This window comes from Tasmannia lanceolata, unplaced genomic scaffold, assembly GCF_043159265.1.
Source record: "Tasmannia lanceolata isolate RefF3 unplaced genomic scaffold, GAP_Taslan_0.1 ptg000012l, whole genome shotgun sequence".
Lineage (NCBI taxonomy): Eukaryota > Viridiplantae > Streptophyta > Magnoliopsida > Canellales > Winteraceae > Tasmannia > Tasmannia lanceolata.
This window is the reverse complement of record NW_027518689.1, coordinates 1,190,031-1,209,974: the sequence shown is the minus strand read 5'-3', so window position 1 is coordinate 1,209,974 and position 19,944 is coordinate 1,190,031. Positions and strand designations below refer to the sequence as shown.

General features: G+C 43.3%; 1 protein-coding gene across 2 annotated transcripts in view; it reads right to left on the bottom strand.

Moving 5' to 3' along the window:
• LOC143887009 (uncharacterized) overlaps nucleotides 1-19,944 on the bottom strand; it is a 33,523-nt gene that overhangs the window by 624 nt on the left and 12,955 nt on the right. For both annotated transcript variants that reach the window (XM_077391134.1, XM_077391136.1), the window contains exon 5: nucleotides 19,115-19,319. In XM_077391134.1, coding sequence (XP_077247249.1) covers nucleotides 19,115-19,319 — 205 coding nt within the window. The remainder of the gene's footprint in view (nucleotides 1-19,114; nucleotides 19,320-19,944) is intronic.

Sequence of the window (19,944 nt, the reverse complement as noted above, 5' to 3'; positions counted from 1 at the left end):
AAATATATCTCAAAGAAAATGTAATTTTTTCCCCAAACGAGATTTAAGAAACAAGCTAATCACATGTTTCCTTAAGGGAACAAGAGATGGAAGTCAATCAAAATGTGTCAGTTTTTTTTTTTCCTCTGAAAAGATGATGCTTTATAAATCAAACCAGAGATACCATTCAAAACAAAAAATCAAACTACAGAGAACAATAAAAGAAAAACCACAGCACCTCATGCCGTTATAGAGGCAGGTGCTGTCCAGTTACGTTGGAAGCCCTACTGTCACGGTGCAACTCACTCAAAATCAAAATTTCTTTGATAAAGGGGCTGTCCGTGGTGGCGTAGCACAAAGCTAGTCAGGCCAACCAAGTTTGCACACGCAAAGATCACACAACAATCAAGAACACACACAACAACACAACACAAGGGGCTTTTTAACGTGGTTCGGCCAAATCTCTGCCTACTCCACGAATTTCACTATTGCCATAGTACATACAAAGGGAACTCACAACAGTTGCCTATCTGTTGCCTTTTGTTGTCTTGTTGCCTTAGGCGTTTTGCCCACAAAACGCCCATTACTTTCAAATTTTCACAATCCGTGTGCCTAAGCACTTACAAATGACTAGCCACCATGTGGCATAACAGTTGCCTAACCACCCAGCCATGATTGCATTAAGAAGTCTTCACAATGTCCAAGTGCATGCCAATGCCTGCTGCCATGTGTGCCAAAACCGCCCACCAGTTGCCTATGCTTTGCCTTCCTTGTGCACAAGCCTTTGAACACGACCAAGAAGTGCCTTGGTTTGAATCATACCATTTTCAACAGTTGCCTCCATTTGCAAACACGCCCATGTGTTGCCAAATGTCATGCGCACACTGGTGCCTTGGTTTTGCCTATGCCCACCACTGAGTGCCCACCAGTCCAGTGCCTACGAATCCAATGCCCACCGATCCAGGGCCCAATGATCCAGTGCTCAACCAGTCCAGTGCCCAATGATCCAGTGCCCAACCAGTCCAGTGCCTAATGATCCAGAGCGCACTGATCCAGTGCCCAACCAGTCCACACTTGAGTTAGGTTAGGTTCCCACTAATGCTTACCTGTGCAAGCTATGCATGGCCTACACCTATGCTCTAGGCCATGCCAAAGCTTTGGTCCCATGGGCTTCTTCCCACCTTGATGTTCCAAGTGCACATTAGTAAGGGTGCAAGGTGCCACCACAAGCCAATGTGTGTGCCAACATTTTAAGGGGGTGACAAACCTCCCCCACCTAAACCATCCAACGCCCTCATTGGATCATTTGGTAGGTCCTTCTCATTGATGCTCTCCCTAACCCCAATTTTGTACTCTCTTCACCAAATGCCTTTTTTTTTGTTTGAAAAGTGACATATTTCATTAATATTCAGATAGCATTCGGGAGCAGGAGTCCCAACCTACCGTACAAAATATTAAGGTGAATTGGAACGGACATACCCGAGACCAATTCAAAGTACACAAAATATCCAAAATCACAATAGAACCCAAGCATTCTGTTTCTGTATTCTGCTGAATGCATTCTTCAAAACTTTTATAACCAAATTATAACTATCACTCATCTTTTTTTTTACTGCAAATAGATATAGAACTCCTAAACAAAACTTCTGGAGACTTCAATCTAAACGAATGATCAGACACTACCAAAAACCGCCTTCAAACTAATCAAATCATCAGAACCCACTAAAACTGCATCCAGGAGCTCCAAGATGAGGTAAAAGAAACTACCAATGAGATGAAGCACCCCAAAAGAATCCAGATAGGGTAGCTCAAGCGAAAGAATGAATCTCTCAAGGTATGGCTATAGAAAGTGACAATTTATGGATAGTAGCAAAACAAATCTCAGTGATTTTCATCAATAAAAATGAGTTGTATCTCCCTTTTTCCAACATTTCTCTACCTTTCAATTGTAGATTCCTTCTTCTTCTTTTTCCGTTATCCCTCTTCTCTTGTCCTTCATCCCTTAGCAAAGATTTTTTTTTTCGGGCCGGAAAACCTTTCATTGAGGGTTACTACCCTCGGCCCCTTTTCTTCATCTTTCTTCTCAGTACCGACCTTTCTTAATTCCTTCAAATCTCTAATGGCCATTGACAGAAACATATTTTTTGTGGCTTCCAAATCATCATCAAAACCTATTCCGAAGATATCCTCAATAGCCAACAATTCATCCATTTCATTAGTGGGGATGACACTCTTCTCTTCTGATTCCAGAAAATCTATCAACCTTGAATCCACCTCATGTCTATCCTGTCCCATCCGAGTCCAACTTCCAACCTTACTTCCCGATCCAAAGAATCCCGTGACTCCTGCGGTACATCATCTGAGCAACCCATCAGTTTTTCCAATCGCTCAATCTCTGCCGCTCTCACCTCTTCCCAATGCTGATGACGGGCTCTTCGCTCCTCTTCTAGAGCTTTCCTTAAAGAAAAAAAGTTTATAGATTCTGACAAAGGCCTCTTTTGGGTCGGACTTACCTGAGACCATTAGAAGGCTACCCTTGTTAGCCAATTCTTCAATTGTTTCCATTGTCTCTTCCAGATTCCCATGGAGATTTCCTTAGGCGTAGGACATACTTCTTCCGCCATCGCTTCATCATGTTGTAGAGCCCTAAGGAACTGAAGATCATCTATCTCAAATGTGACCGCGTTCCTTTTCCTAGATGAAGAACCAGATTCGGTTGACATAGAGGCTGAAGGAGTTTTGAAAGGCTTATCAAAATCTTTGAGGCGACTAAAATTATAGGCTAGCTTAGATTTTCTTGGTTCTTCTTTCCTTCGAGAACCCAAGAGGTTTCTTTTAAAAAGAGAAAGATCTCCTTTAGTGGCTAATAGATAGTTCTCGGGACACACACCCCTTCCCTTCTGGCCAACTTTACCTGTCTGAAACGACGAGCCCTTTTTGGGTGGATTGACACGAAACCTATTGATGTGACTATTGGGATCCTTCAAGGCTTTTAAATTACCTTTATTGTTTTTGCTCTTAAAAAGGCAGTTTTTAATCTTAACCGCCTTTTCCACTAATATGGGTTGAAGATTACGACAATCAGAAGTATCTTTCCTGGAAGCTTTTCCAGTGAAGATACTTGGTTTAACTTTTAGGGTCTTCTGACACGGTCCTTCCCCAGGACTGACCACTTTCCCCTTCAATGATGAGGTTCAACTTTTTAGGGCTAATGCCTGCTTCTCCATTCCCAAAGTAGAAGATAATTCAAATTCTGGGACAGAGTTATCCAACGGCTCTTTTGACCTGGGAATGACAAATTTACCCCCAGAGATATCCAGCGGTTCAACCACGGGCAGATCAGTCACCGGCAGAGGGTTATCAAAGACATCTGAAGAAGGGGCCAAAGGAGCGGAATTTCTAACTACTAAAGGATTATTAAAAGACATTAAAGATTCATCCACCATCTTAACTCCAACTGGATAAACCGTAGAATCTACCAGAAGGTTAATAAAAGAAGGCAAACAATTCCACAAAGAGGTTAGAACCTTAACAGAAGCGAATTCCAGGCAGTGGTCATGACTACCCGACATCTGAGTTTCCAGAACTTGACCAAAATGCTGACCCAGAGTCTCCACCGTGGAAAGAGACCATGCATGGAGAGGGATGTTAAAGAACTTAAGTGTCACTGTTCTTGCACCAGTATTTAAAGCAGGTGACCACGGATGGAGGGAAACTAGGTATCCACTCAAAGCATCACCTCCCCGCCGAAGAATAGACGTGGCCTGACTTTGAGACTCAAAGGAAAAGAGGACCGATGAGGGGACTAATGCAAAACGGTTTGCTTAAAAGCAGCATAGCCCATTTCCTCTTCGCCCAAGACCAGACTTCTTCCAATAAGGACCTATTCCTCAAAGAACCTATCAAACAACTTTTTAAAGTTTTCTTCCTATTGTTGATCAGAGCGCTTGGGATAGTGAATACGAGGGTTTTTCATCCACTCTGGATATGTGGTGCTCCTTGTGGATCTCCTTAGGAATCCAAGACTTAGAGGCCAAAACCTTTTTGGTAGACTACGGCCCCAAACATTTTCTGCAGATACGACGAGTCCCATAATTGCTATAGCTACACTTCAAACACCTCCAGTCAGCTAATCTTTGGTTTGGTACTGTCCACCTTCCTCGAGTAGATCCATTTCGAAAGTCAAACCTTCTTGTTATCAAGTCCTGATCCTCCTGGCTTCCTACCGATCAAGGAAAGGATATAGGGGGACACCATGGGAATCTCCCTTTACTCTCCCCTTGACTTACCATGATCAGAGACCTCCGACAGCAGCTGTTAAAAACTCCAGATGAATAGAAAGCTTCCTGAGCTGAGTATCCGCTTTCGACCAGGTCAAGGAACGTTGGGGCCACCCAGTCAAGGCTGGAACCACAAACACACTGATTTGTGAGGGAATCCCGGCCCAACGGGGGGTTCGTCTGCCGACGATTGAAGAACTCTCGAACGGACATCTCTCAGTTGTGGGATTTCACTTAGAAAATCCAGGAACCCTCGTTCCTCTCCTCCCTGAACTCTAATTATTATTATTATTTTTTAAAAAATTGACAAGTTTCATTAATATTTGGCTAGCATTTAGGACCCGAGGTCCCAGCCTGAAGTACAAAATATTAGTATATGATGGCAAGGGCATACCCAAGGCCAAGTCGAAGTAAACAAAAAGTGAATTAGGTCCTTACAACTATTCCATAAACAGGCACATCCCATATACAATTCCACGATAAATACAATAAACTATCATGTTAATGCTGCAAATACCACTTTCCCCGAAAACTTGAACACTTATAGATAAGTGCTGCTTCAGATAAACCTAACTTCTGAATTAAGACCTTAGATATGGACCCCCCAAAATCAAAGCAATGCTAGATAATACCAGTTGAGAGCCTAGGTGAAAGAATGAATCTCTCAAGCCATAGTTGTGAGGTATCTGGGATAGACGAGATTTGCATATTGCTATTCCGTTAGATATGATTACCGGGGTCCAAATTCTTTTTCACCTCGAGGGAGCTACAGAAACCAACGCTTCGAGATCAAACTATTCTCTATTAAAAAAACCCCCCAAAGTAGAATGAAATTCCGAAGAACAAAACCATGCAATATACCAAAAACTCAAACATCTAATTACATTGCTTCTGATCCTCTATTTTCTTTTCTTTTTTTTTCTCTCTTGGTTTTCCTCTCTCTTCCTCCCCTTTACCCATCTACTTTCTTGACCTCCTCCTTTCCTTTTTCCCTCCCTTTTTCCTCTTCTCCTTTTTTTTTCTCTTCCTGGCCAGTAGGCAGTTCATTTAGGGCTACTGCCCTCGGCCCCCTTCTTTTCCTTTTCTATATCCAAACAAGCCTCCCTGTGCTCATTCAAATTCCTTAGTGCCATTGACCTGAACAGATCTTTGGTACCTTCAATATCATCATCACAACCAATACCAAAAACATCTCCCACTGCCATAAGAGCATCCATTTCTTCGTTTTCCTTCGATACCATTGAATCTACTGCCTTCGAAACTTCTTCAAGATCCTTCTCCTCCAGACCCATCCGGGCTCTAACTTCCATACTAACCTCCCTATGAAGGGAATCCCTTAACTCCTGCGGGTCGGTAGCCATGTTCATCTGTAATTCCTCAAGCCGTTCTATTTCGGCAGCCTTGGCTTCCTCCCAATGTAGTCTACGGGCCTTTCTTTCCTTCTCTAAAGCTTTCTGAAAGAAGTCAAATTTATAAACTCTAAAGAAAGCTTTTGTCGGATCCAGTGTTCCTGCTACTTTGAACAAACAGTCCTTATTGGCTAAAGCATCCTTCTTAAATTTCTTCCATTTTCTTTTCTCCTTATCCATAGCTATTTCCTTAGGTGTAGGATTCTCCAATCTCGCCAGTTCTTTTCATCATATTCCAACTCTCTGAGAAGCTGGAGATCTTCAACCTCAAAAGATGTTGCTTTTCTTTTTTCCAGAGGAGGAAGAAGTTAGACATGATAAAGGTTTTCAAAGGGAACGATTTATCAAAGTCTTTCAAAAGAGAGATGAATTTGGAGGCTAAGCGTCCATAGGAGGATCTTTCCTTCCTTCGGAAGCCTAAGAGATCTCTTAAAATACGAAAGGCCACCTTTCATGGCCAATAAATGGTTTTCGGGGACGTGTTCCTCCCCCCAACCGACTTAAGTTTTTTCTTGGATTTGACAGTCCTTTTCTAGCAACACGAATACCTTTGAAGTGATTATACTTTAAAGTATTGACTTTCGAGCCCCCTTTAGTCCTTTCATTCCTGAAAAAATGATTTTTTAATGTAACCTCCTTTATTGCTAATGGAAGTTGTAAAGAAAAGCAATCAGAAACATCCCTTCTGGCGCCTTTCCCAGGATTATTACAAGAGTGGGCTTTAATTGTCTTCTGACACGCCCTTTTCCCATTAACTACAGATTTCCCTTTCAATAATGAAATCTGATCTTTTGGTGATAGTATCACGCTTTCATTTGCAGACGTTGACGAAAATTCAAAACCTAATTCAGTACCATTCAATGGCTCCATACTCCTTGATATTACCAATTTACCCCCAGGGATCATCTGGGGGCCCACCACTGGCGGTTCCTCCCCCGGCGTTGGGCAAGCTTCGACCTCAGGTTCCGGGACCAAAGAGGAGGAATCTTCCCCAGCCAGAGGGCTATGAATGGACATTAATGGTTCTTCCACCATCTTAATTCTTATTGGGTAGGTTACAAAATCTACCATAAGGTTTAAATAAGGTGGTAAACAATGCCATAAGGAAGTTAAAATTTTAGCATAAGCGAATTCCATGCAATGTTCATGATTCCCGTACAACTGGGTCTCAAAAACATGACCAATTTTTTTACCTAAGGCCTCCACCGTAGAAAGAGCCCAAGCATGGAGAGGAATATTATAGAATCTTAACCTCACCGTTCTAGCTCCAGAGTTAACTATCAGAGACCACGGGTGGAGGGATTGGAGAGAACCCCCCAAAACTTCACCGCCCCGCTGCAAAATTGATGAGGCTTGATCCTTGGATTCGAAGCTGAATAGCACCATGGAAGGGGATAAGACAAAAGGTTTTACAAGGAGAGGGAGGGCCCGTTTTTCTTTCGCCCAAGACCATAATTGTTCCAGTAAAAAACCATCCTTCAAATACCCAATCAAACATCTTTCAAGATCCTTCCTTCTATCAATAACCACATCCATGGATACGACCAGTGAAGGGGTTTTATCATCCAACCTTTGATTTTGGTCCGCCATAGATATTTTTGGGACTTAAGTGCGCGTCTTCACACCCAGAATGCTGACATTTAGGGGTGTAAACGAGCCGAGCCGAGCCGAGCTTGGCCAGGCTCGGCTCGGCTCGTTAAGCTCACAAGTGAGGCTCGGCTCGGTCCGGCTCGCGAGCCTTACCGAGCTCGGGTTATATTATGTTCACACCCCTCATCTTCCCTGGACAGCCCTACTAGTGTAATTTGACTACTTTTTTTACACTATGGAGGGTGGTCCTAGTAACGAATGGGGTTCCAAAAATGAAGTGACATATTTTGCCCCCCCCCCCTTTCACTCCATGGACAACCCTTTTAATGTATATATTAATATATAATATATATTTAAATATATTAAATTCTTAACGAGCCGAGCTGAGCCGAGCCTGGCCTAACTCGGGCTCGGCTCGTTAAGGATTCGAGCCGAGCTTTTTTCGAGCGAGCTTCCGAGCCCGAGCCAAAATTGACACCCTTACTGACATTTGATTTGAAACATTTTCTGCAAATTTTTCGCAAGCCAAAGTTGAAGTATTTACAATACAAGCATTTCCAATCACTGGCGCCATGCTTGGAGTCGGTTCTCTTGCCATGATCAGACCCATTTTTAAATTCCAACCTCCTATTCATCGAACCCAGATCCTCCTGGCTCCCAAGAGATCTGGAGTAAGGTCTTTGGGGAATCCATGAGGAATTCCGATTCACCCCTTGACTAAGGAAGATCAAGGATCTTTGGCAACAGCTTTTAGAGATGTTAAGCGTACAAAAAGCTTCCTGAGTTGAATAACCACAATCCATAAGATCTAGATACGTCGGGGCTACCCATTCTAAGTTACAATCACAAGTACAGTGATCTAGAAGGTCGAACCCAATCAGAAGCTGAACACATTGCCCATGAGTTGCTTGCCGGCAATTGAAAAAATCCCGGACAGAGATCTCTCTGTACTAAATCTCTAATTATCTAAATCACATCCTGTTTATTCATTCCAATAACTTCCCAAAACTAAATCTGAGCTCTCTGTTTTTTCAGTCCAAGCCATTTCCAGTTTTCCTAATTACAATGAGGTACCTAAAACTGAACTTAAAACTCTTTGGAGAGAATTTCCTATTTTTTCAGTCACTCTTCTCCAAATGCCTTTACCAACACTTGTTTCTTTTTATGCCCCACTTCCTTTGTTAATGTGGTTGAAATGGCCTCCTTCCTTAGCCCATCCTCCACCCTGATAACTAAGCACCTTTCAACCACCTCCCTTTTGACTTCAACAACCAGCACAAAACATGGACTTTGCACCTCCATTACAAAAATCCCCCTCAAGTAAGGCATCAGACATACATTGGCTTGCACAAAGAAATCCAAGCCAAGAATGACTTCAAAGTCATCCAACAGAATCACAAAGAAATCAACAACACCTTTCCCCACACTTAGAGGAACCTTTCTAACCACTCCTTGCACGGATTTTGCCTCTGAATTCACCGCCTTAATGCGACTCCCATCACTGGTTAACCTCAAACCCAGCAATTGCACCATTTTTTCAGAAACAAAATTATGTGTTGCTCCACTATCAACCATTGTATGGACCAACACTCTGTTAACTCTTGCTTCTACAAACATCAGACCCTGTTTTTGCCATTCTCTTTGGATCGCATTGAGAAGTTGGAGTGGATTAACACGGGTTGTTTCACTAGAAGCACCTTCGTTCTCCGCAACTAAGGCACCCCCAATTGCTCATTCTTTGGACAATTTCGGGCTTGATGAGGACCATCACAAATGTAGCACCCAAACTTCTTAGTGACTGAAGTCTTTTCTACTTGCACTTCTTTGGCAGGCTTCCCTTCCTCCTGAATTTGGCCTTGACCTTCTTCTTTGCTTTGGACTTTCTCTTCCCATCTTCGCTAGAAGAATCATCACTAGAATTATCTACTGGTTTCTTGTAGTCTGTCAAGGCATCTACTATTGCAATTGCCGCAGGCAAGTCCTTCACACCTTGCCTTCTTAACTCCGCTTGAGCCCACCCTTGTAACCCACTCATAAAGTTGAACAATCTGTGTCACGCCCCGACCCCACTGTGTAGATATTGTCCGATCTGGGTCATCTACCCTCCCCAGTTTTGTTTTCCAGCAGCACTAACTGTGCCTGACCCACTCCGCGGGGCCCGACCCTTGGAGATTCTGAAAACGCGTCTACACAGGGAGAGGGGGAATCCACATATATAGCCCAGTAACTTTTCCTCCCTTTCCGATGTGGGATCTTTCAATCCACCCCCTTAGGGCCCAGCATCCTGGTTGGCACATCGTACTGGATGGGAGGCCCTGCTCTGATATCGTTATGTCACGCCCCGACCCTACTGTGTAGATATTGTCCGGTTCTGGGTCATCTACCCTTCCCGGTTTTGTTTTCCAGGAGCACTAACGGTGCCCGACCCACTTTGCGGGCCCCGCCCCTTGGAGATGCTGAAAACGCGTCTACGCAGGGAGAGGGGGAATCCACATATATAGCCCAGTAAGTTTTCCTCCCTTTTCGATGTGGGATCTTTCAATCCACCCCCTTAGGGCCCAGCATCCTCGTTGGCACATCGTACTAGATGGGAGGACCTGCTCTGATACCATATTTGTAACGCCACAACCAACCGTGTAGATATTGTCCGGGTCTAGGCCGCAGCCCTCCCCGGTTTTAAAACGCGTCTACACAGGGAATGGGGGTCTACAACATATAACCCAGGAACTTTCTCTCTCCGCTTCCGATGTGGGACTATTACAATCCACCCCCCTTAAAGGGCCCAGCGAGGACGCTGACACATCGTACTATAGGAGGTCCGGCTCTGATACCATATTTCTAACGCCCTGACCATCTATGTAGATATTGTCCGGTTCTAGATCCCCATGCGTCTTCTGCGGAAAAACAAAATCAGGGAGGGTTGCGGCCTAGAACCGAACAATATCTACATGGATGGTCGGGGCGTTACAAAAATGATATCAGAGCCGTACCTCCTCTAGTACGATGTGCCAGCGAGGACGCTGGACCCTTTAAGGGGGGTGGATTGTAATAGTCCCACATCGGAAGCAGAGCGAGAAAGTTCCTGGGTTATATGTTGTATACACCCATTCCCTATGTAGACGCGTTTTAAAACCGGGGAGGGCTGCGGCCTAGAACCGGACAATATCTACACGGTTGGTCGGGGCGTTACAGTATGTCCTCCGACATATTTTTAATGTCCAACATCAAGCAGGAAAACTACTTCACGTACTCCCGCACGCTACTAGTGTGTTTAAGTTTCCTCAAGGCATTTCTTGCAACCCACGTTGCATTGCTAAGAAGGAATTGATCCTTCATTTCCTTCACCAACTCGTCCCATGTTGTGATTAGAGGACTCTTGTCTGTGATCTTGTGCGCCACCATACTTTTGCATCTCCCGTAAGATACATACTTGTGAACTCCACCTTGTCCACACCCAGTGTGCGAACCGCCTTGAAATAGTGGTTCATGTCCCATAGAAAATTCTCCAACTCTTTGGCAAAACGAACTCCAGAAAAAGGTTTTGGTTCTGGAACTTTGGCCCTTTGGCTGCCGCTTTCACTCCCACCAACATGGCCCAACATTGCTTGTTTCAACAAGGCAATCTCTTCTTCTTGCACTTGTAGGTGTTGCTCACAAGTGGCTAACAAGGCACTGCAGTCCCGAACACCGTCGATGCTACAGCCCTTAAAAGCCTTCTTGAGAGTCTCCATCTCCATAACAAGTGTAGAAACTTGTTGCAACAACACCATGTTTGAGTCTCCATCCAGTAAGCAAACCAATTCCTCCAACCTTTAAACCCTATCCTTTAATTGCTCCATAGCAGATCCGCCCGCCATTTCCTTCGAACTTTCTGCTCTGATACCAAGATGTCACGGTCCAACTCACTCAAAATCAAAATTTCTTTGATAAAGGGGCTATCCGTGATGGCCTAGCACAAAGCTAGTCAGGCCAACCAAGTTTGCACATACAAAGATCACACAACAACACAACACAAGGGACTTTTTAACGTGGTTCGGCCAAATCTCTGCCTACTCCACGAATTTCACCATTGCCATAGTACATACAAAGGGAACTCACAACAGTTGCCTATCTGTTGCCTTTCGTTGTCTTGTTGCCTTAGGCGTTTTGCCCACAAAACGCCCATTACATTTTTCACAATCTGTGTGCCCAAGCACTTACAAATGATAAGCCACCATGTGACATAGCAGTTGCCTAACCACCCAGTCATGATTGCCTTAAGAAGTCTTCACAATGTGCAAGTGCATGCCAATGCCTTGCTGCCATGTGTGTCAAAACCGCCCACCTAGGGGTGCAAGTTTGGCCCTGTCAACCCTGACCCGCCCTGAGCCCGAACAGGGTCTGGGCTGGATTTTCCAACCCTGAGGGCGGGTCAGGGTTCATTTTTTAGGCCTTGACTCAGGGTCGGGTCGGGTCGGGTTCAGGGTTAATACCTCGGGTCAACCTGACACGGCCCGACCCTAAGTTTTCTATTATAGAATTGAACCATCTATGCATGTTTCTTTTGCTAATGTTTTCTATTATCTTGGATTGATGTTTCTATAGATTATTATTATTAATTGTCTCTGCTGCCCGTCATGATGCTGAATTCGTAGTTCTATTTTGTTCCCTTTCTCTGTTTATTGATCATTTTGTTCTATATGATATGTGGTTGCTTTATTTTTGGCACTCTTAACTGGTATTTGCACTAGGGTCAATCAGGGCCAATCAGGGCGGGCCAGGGCCGCGCTGAGCCCTGTAGGGCGGGCAATGGGTTGAGGTTTTTCGGCCCTGACTCAGGGTCAGGAAGGGTCAGGGCCGAGATAATGGGATCCAAGGTTGGGCTAGGGTTTTGAAAAACCCGACCCAACCCGACCCTGTTGCACCCCTACACCCACCAGTTGCTTATGCTTTGCCTTCCTTGTGCACAAGCCTTCGAACACGACCAAGCAGTGCCTTGGTTTGAATCATAACAGTTTGCAACCGTTGCCTCCATGTGCAAACACGCCCATGTGTTGACAAATGTCATGAGCACACTGGTGCCTTGGTTTTGCCTATGCCCACCATTAAGTGCCCACCAGTCCAGTGCCTACGAATCCAATGCCCACCGATCCAGTGCCCAATGATCCAGTGCCCACCAATCCAGTGCTCAACTAGTCCAGAGCCCAATGATCCAGTGCCCAACCAGTCCAGTGCCCAATGATCCAGTGCCCAACTAGTCCAGTGCCCAACCAGTCCACACTTGAGTTAGGTTAGGTTCCCACTAATGCTTGCCTGTGCAAGCTATGCATAGCCCACACCTATGCTCTAGGCCAAGCCATGCCAAAGCTTTGGTCCCATGGCCTTCTTCCCACCTTGATGTTCCAAGTGCACATTGGTAAGGGTGCAAGGTGCCACCACAAGCCAATGCGTGTGCCAACATTTTAAGAGGGTGACACCCACCAAGTCAGTTCTTCCCAAGGTAAACAGCCACACCGTTAGCCTTTCTCAAGATGAAGATTGAAGAAACATCCATCTCCCTACACATCTCAAAATTTTCATAGAGAATGTGAGAGAATTTCCACAGCCCAGCACACAGCCTCATATACTATCCCGGCTTTTATGTAATGGGGGTACAGATTAACCCATTTTGGGGGACGTCTTGTCCCTTGTAATTTTCATCGTGTGGAATAAAGTTGTTACCTTTTTTTAAAATATATATATTTAGTGAATTCGCTTCAACCCGGAAGCCCACCCAGCCAGCCAATAGCACCCAGAACTCCATCTCGAAAAAGTCATGATGGGCCCGGAAAATGCAGGAATGACCCTCCTCTCATTCCGAAATACACTTCCTATGTCGGCCAGACCCAGGTTGCCACTGAAGAAATCATTGAGGTTCAGTGTAGCAGTGTTGAAAGTAGGAAAAAATTACTTCTCTATCTTTTCTCTCGCCCTAAATTTCATAATCACATTCCAATTTCTAATAAGGTCAAGGGTGGATGATATCCCAAGAATCCCTTCCTAACCAATACTAAAGACATCACCCTGTTCTTAATTTCAAACATAATTTCCTTGATGATTAACTTCAAACATAATTTCAAACTTGTTTTTCCCTTGCTGGCACTGGACCTTTTCCATATCCGGTCCAATTTTCCTGACCATTTGTCCTCCCTCAATAAGACATTAAAGGACATCGCCATCAAGGTACCAACTGCATCAGACTTTCAAATGTATTTATCTTCTTCCACATGAGTAATGCAAACTCCTTCCAATAAAGAAAGCAAAAATACTTGTGAAGCCTTCCAAACTCCTATATTACACCCTTCCCAAACCACCTGCCCTCTCGCCCCTTCCCTTCTCTCATAAAAAAGGGCGGCGGCCCAGTGCACGAGGCTCCAGCCACTGCGGGGTCTGGGGAGGGCTAGTGTATGCAGCCTTACCCCTGCTTTGCAGAGACTCGAACCCCTGACCACCAGGTCACAACGGAGCAACCTTACCATTGCGCCAAGACTTGCCCTCCCTTCCCTTCTCTCATATCAATAAAAAAAATTCACCTATCTCCCACCAACCTATATAGGCACGAGAAAGCTTCGCACAATGGAACCAGGCCGAACCACCTATCTTACCCTCCCACCCTAATTCTAATCCTAGCTAGTAACTCCTTCCTCGCTTGACTAATCTCAACTACGTACCAATCTAACATCAACGCCCACCCCACCCTTCCCCATATTTTTCCGCAACGATTCTTCTCCAGCCTTCCTCTTCCCATTACCACAAGAAATCCCTCCAAAGCTTCTGCGTTGTCCATTCTCTTCACCACCCCTTTGGGATTAGAGACGAAAGACATAAAATATTTGGTAAGTTGGACAAAGCAGCATTGATTAAGGAAAGCGGCCGCCAAATGACCGAAGACTTTTTCCACCCAGCCAACTTCTTTATTTGTTTAAGAACCAACACCCACGTCGATTTGTATGGGACATTGAAACCTAATAGAAGGCCAACAAACATCATGGGGAGCATCTCCCTCCTACACCTAAAGCGATCAGCATGCGTAACTCTCCCATCTTAGTGATTAATGCCTACCGTAACACTCTTAGTAACATTGATTTCCAACCCCAACATACCCTCAAACATCTACAGCATCAACTTCATGTTGTCAATCTTTCTTTCTAGATAGGGATCATTGATCCTACAACATTACTTCAAGTAGTTACAAAGGGTTGATCACTATCTACCTCTTCATTTGCTGATCTCCTTCGATGCTCTATTTTAGGCCGAAGCGACCTTATGAGGTCAAGAGTTTCCACTATTAGATCTTGGAGACGTCATGGCCCCTTTGAAGTACCTGAAGCCCAAGCCACCGCATTTGTGGAGTCCCCTTCTACTATTAGTGGCCCTAGATTGTTCTCCAATGCCCATCGCAGTCCAAAGAGAAGAGCCTTGATTTCCGCCTCATTCGCGTCACAAATCCCGACCGGGCCCAAAAAGGTCATTATGGTAGTTTGTTTATCGTCCCTAATTAGCCCCCCTATACCTGCTTTTCCCGAGTTCCCAAGAGAATTACAATCAAAACTAAGTTTGAGCCACCCAGATGGTGGAGCCATCCATTTAGGTTTAGGTTTGGTTCAGATCTCTTTATCCCAAATGATAGACCACCAATTCCTTACCAGGTCTCCCACCCCATAGGGTATTCTCCTTTTAATCTTGGCCCACGAGATAAGTTCCACCTTGATGTCTGTCGACAACCATCCAAGGGTCTTCAAAGATACGTCTGTTCCACTCCTTCCATATGTTACAAACAATAGCATAGGGGAAGATGGACCAAAGCAACTTTACCAATTTCCCAAAATGGAATGCCTGGCCAGTTAGTCAAAAGAGAACTTATAGACCTCGGAGAGACCTATTTCATTCCAAAGGCATCAATTGCCCTCATAATTGGTAGGAGAAAGGACAATGTAACATCAGATGGTCCAATGTCTCTTCTTTTTTACGACAGAGGACGCAAATACTTTTTTTTTTCATGGGTAAAGGAGGACACAAATACTTGCAAGACTGAAGTGTCTTTTCTTTAGTCGATTGCAAGTATTGATTTTCCGATGCACCAAAGTCCACGCCAGTGACTTCCATATACGCCTCTCATCCGATTCATGGTCTGCATTTAAAACCTTAAAGAAAGACCTGGCCGTGAACTCACCATTTTGCTTTGCTGACCATATTCGTTCGTCATCTAAGAACTTGGAGCAATATACTGATTCTAACTGTGAAAGAAGATGTTGGAGATCCAGTATTTCCATATCATTAAGGTCTCTTTGTAATCAAATGTCCCAGAAGCCTTTACCCGACTGATTCATGTTGTCAATCTATTGGAACAAGTTTCAACAAATGAGTGTACCGTCCGCAAATTCCAGGTGGGAGATTCTACTTGCCCTACCCCCAATTTCCACAGCTTCAGGAAACCATTTTCGACACCCCTTTTGAAAATTATTCTCCATTTCACCAACCATCGTGAAAATGAGAGGAGACAAAGGATCTCCCTGACAGATATCCCTCAAACTGACAAAAACCAAGCAGGGTTTCGTTCACCGTAAGGATAAATAAGGTTCCTAATGCACTTCCCCATCCACCCCCACCTCTCCCCAAAAGTCAATTTCCTCAATGGAATCTCAGTAATCACAGTATACATAACAATATGCTTTCTCTGTGTCAATTCTGCACCCCACCCCGGCCAAATCTTCTTTTCAAGGATTCTAAACATTCATTGGAAATCAACACCCGTCTAGGATCAGCCTATCCCAACAAAAGCCCCTTGGTAAAGAGAGATCAAGCTGCACATGCATTCTCTTATATGGAGAGCTAATGTCTTGAGTCTTGACTATGAACTTGTAAAAACTTCTGACCAAAATTCCAACCATTGGCATCCTACCCAGTCTAAAGCATAATGGAATTGTGATCGGATATTGATCGAGGGAGTCCCCATTGACGAATATCCTCAAATTGAAGGTCCCAATCTGTCAAGACAAGGAATCTGTACAGACAAGCCATCACTGCGGTTGCTTGACCACATGTACTTCACTTCTACTAGTAGAAAGTCAGTCATCTCTTGTTGGTTGATCAAGTCATTGAACTCTTGCAATCATGGATAATATAATAGTATTGAAATACCCACCCAGAAAGCAAGGGAGATCACACCACCTTCATGTCATCTAGGATCAGCCTATCCCAACAAAAGCCCCTTGGTAATGACAGATCAAGCTGCACATGCATTCTCTTATATGGAGAGCTAATGTCTTGAGTATTGACTACGATCTTGTAAAAACTTCTGACCAAAATTCCAACCATTGCCATCCTACCCAATCTAAAACATAATGGAATTGTGGTCGGATATTGATCGAGGGACTCCCCATTGATGAATATCCTCAAATTGAAGGTCCCAATCTGTCAAGACAAGGAATCTGTACAGACAAGCCATCACTGCGGTTGCCTGAGCACATGTACTTCACTTCTACAAGTAGAAAGTCAGTCATCTCTTGTTGGTTGATCAAGTCATTGAACGCTTGCAATCATGTATAATATAATAGTATTGAAATACCCACGCAGAAAGCAAGGGAGATCACACCACCTTCATGTCATCTAGGATCAGCCTATCCCAACAAAAGCCCCTTGGTAATGAGAGATCAAGCTGCACATGCATTCTCTTATATGGAGAGCTAATGTCTGAGTCTTGACTATGATCTTGTAAAAACTTCTGACCAAAATTCCAACCATTGCCATCCAACCAGTCTAAAGCATAATGGAATTGTGGTCGGATATTGATCGAAGGAGTCCCCATTGACGAATATCCTCAAATTGAAGGTCCCAATCTGTCAAGACAAGGAATCTGTACAGACAAGCCATCACTGCGGTTGCTTGACCACATGTACTTCACTTCTGCAAGTAGAAAGTCAGTCATCTCTTGTTGGTTGATCAAGTCATTGAACGCTTGCAATCATGGATAATATAATAGTATTGAAATACCCACCCAGAAAGCAAGGGAGATCACACTACCTTCATGTCATCTAGCTACTGGCTTAGGCTAGCCTTACACCTCGGATTGAATGATCCATTAATCGCTGTCAACAAACATTTGAACCTGCCACTATCCATACTCAAGATGACTGAAGTAGAAAACTAATCAAATTTGTCTCCCTCTTTCTTCAGCAATTCAGAATTCTACATCACAATCAATCTGTCTGTTGATCCGATAGCCGGTACACCAATCATGTCACACTGCTTATTGTTAGGACATTATTTTCATTGTAATATGTTGTCTATGTTAAAATACAGCAAAGGCAGTCTTTTGTCTACTTAGGCATTTCACACACATTTCTCCACTCTTAGTTGGAAGAGTAGGGTTCAGTCGACTAGTCATAGGATTCCTAGTGGCTTGGCTGAACTAGGCAGGCATTTGTTAGTATCGCCTCGCTGAGAACAATGGGGCATCTTCTTGACCGTCAGCATCAATCAAAAGGCGTCATCAACAATGAGGATGTGAAGGGAAATCGACTCCAGGATTTGAAATCGAAGCCCATTGATGTATTGAGCACTCGCTTGTTGTCATCTTCAACCAATACATTACAGGATATAAGGAGATGGAAGTCTTTCATGTATTCCCTCACGGATCGAGCTCCTTGCTTAAGGCCGACTAGTCTCTCCCTGGTATAGTGTGGCACTAAAATAAGATGGCATGCATTTACATTTCATCTTTTTTTTATCAGTACATTTCATTGCTTCGATTATATAAAAAAATAAACTAATAACTATGGCCAAAAGAAGTCTAGAAGGGATACTAGGATGACTGTGAGGGTTATGTGTAGAACGTAGGCTTAAGGTGGGTAACAAGGGTCCATTGTTCAAGGCAAACAAAGTGCTGTAAAGTATCCAGATGTAGGTAACCTATAAGAGAAGAAAGAGAAGTGGATATGGAGAAGAAAATGGGTTAATCTTAGCCAACACAAGGAGAAATGAAGGAAAGAATAATCAAGATCAGAGAGAACATGATTAAGATTAAGAAAAGGGGCTAATCTCAGCCAAGACAAAGAGAGATGAAGGAAAGAATAAGGGTCCATTGGTCAAGGCAAACAAAGCGCTGTAAAGTATCCAGATGTAGGAAACCTATAAGAGAAGAAAGAGAAGTAGATATGGAAAAGGAAATGGGCTAATCTTAGCCAAGACAAGGAGAAATGAAGGAAAGAATAATGAAGAGAAAGGAGGAGAAAGGAAGATCAAAATCAAGAAAAGAAAGGAGATCAAGATCCAGAAAGATCAAAATCAAGATCAAGAAAAAATCTAGACTAAGATCAAAAAGAGAAAGGAAGAAAGGAGATCAAGATCTAGAAAAGATCAGGATCAAGAAAACAGGGAATGAAGATTACACGGGAGAAAATATAAGGGGCAAAGGGTAACAATTTATAAACCCAACATAAGAGTGGAGTGGAAAGGGGAGAAAGCGAATGCCAGGAAATGGAATGAATGTAGGAGAGAGGAGAGGTGAGGAGAGAAGTTAACTTGAAAGAGTGAACTTGAAAGAGTTGAGTACTCAAGTATGTTAGAAAGAAAAAGGATGCATAGTAAGAAAGTTTGAATTTTATCAGGTTCTGGCTCGACTTTTTGACTACTCAATTGAGCTTTCTGATTATTTGATTGCTTTTTCATGTAATTGACCAATCATTCCAAAAAAAGTTGCCCCCAAACGACATCGAGGTCTTGAAAGAGTTGGCTTGACTCCATAGTCCTTCAAGTACTAGATCAAGTCTTTAAACACAAGAAATGACATTCTTATTAAGGTTGATTTGCCTGTACAGTGAAAACCAGATTACTTACAGTAAATTGCTTAGGCTCCAATCTTGGCTGGTCATTGTAGTTGTCATCATGAGTTCTCTGAGCAACATTATCTCCAAAGATATTCCGACGACGCCACCTTGATAAGGGCTGATCTGGATTTAAATCATCGAACACTTTTTCGGAGTAGAAATGCTTGCTGACAACCTGCATTCTCCAAGGATCATCCCGATTCTTTGTCAATAATCTGTTACAAAATTTACCCATTATGTTACCCATGCTTTAGGTGTAAAATCAATAACAGAAGACCCATACAAGCACAAAGACACCTTCACCTTCGTATGTTACATAATAAATATCTGCATCTGTAAGGTGAACTACTACTACCCATGATTAAGGTGAGACCTAACTTCACTGCCACGGACCACGGTGCCAAATGTTCTAATGTAAATTTGTAATATTTCTTTGTTATTGAAAAGTAGAAAATATGCTAAACTACAACTATCGTGGGAATGATACATAAACATTCAAAATTCCATCTCTGACAGAATAATTAGATAATCCCACAGAAGAAAGCAATTAAAAGCATATATATACACAGAACTTTATTCGGATTTCTGAAATAGAATTCAAGATATTGAATGAATATCTAAATAGTACTGTATAATGCAAGTAACACCTCTTTTTTGTTGAAAAATGTCTTGTCAACTACAATTAGATACAGGGTTCAGATTTGGATTTTGATACTGCCATCAGGTATCGTAAGGTTCTGCTTACCAAAACATATTAGACATATATGGTCTGGACATAACTGTGGATGAGTACTTTGCTAAAATGTTAGTTCTACTCCAGTAACAAGAATTTGAACCATG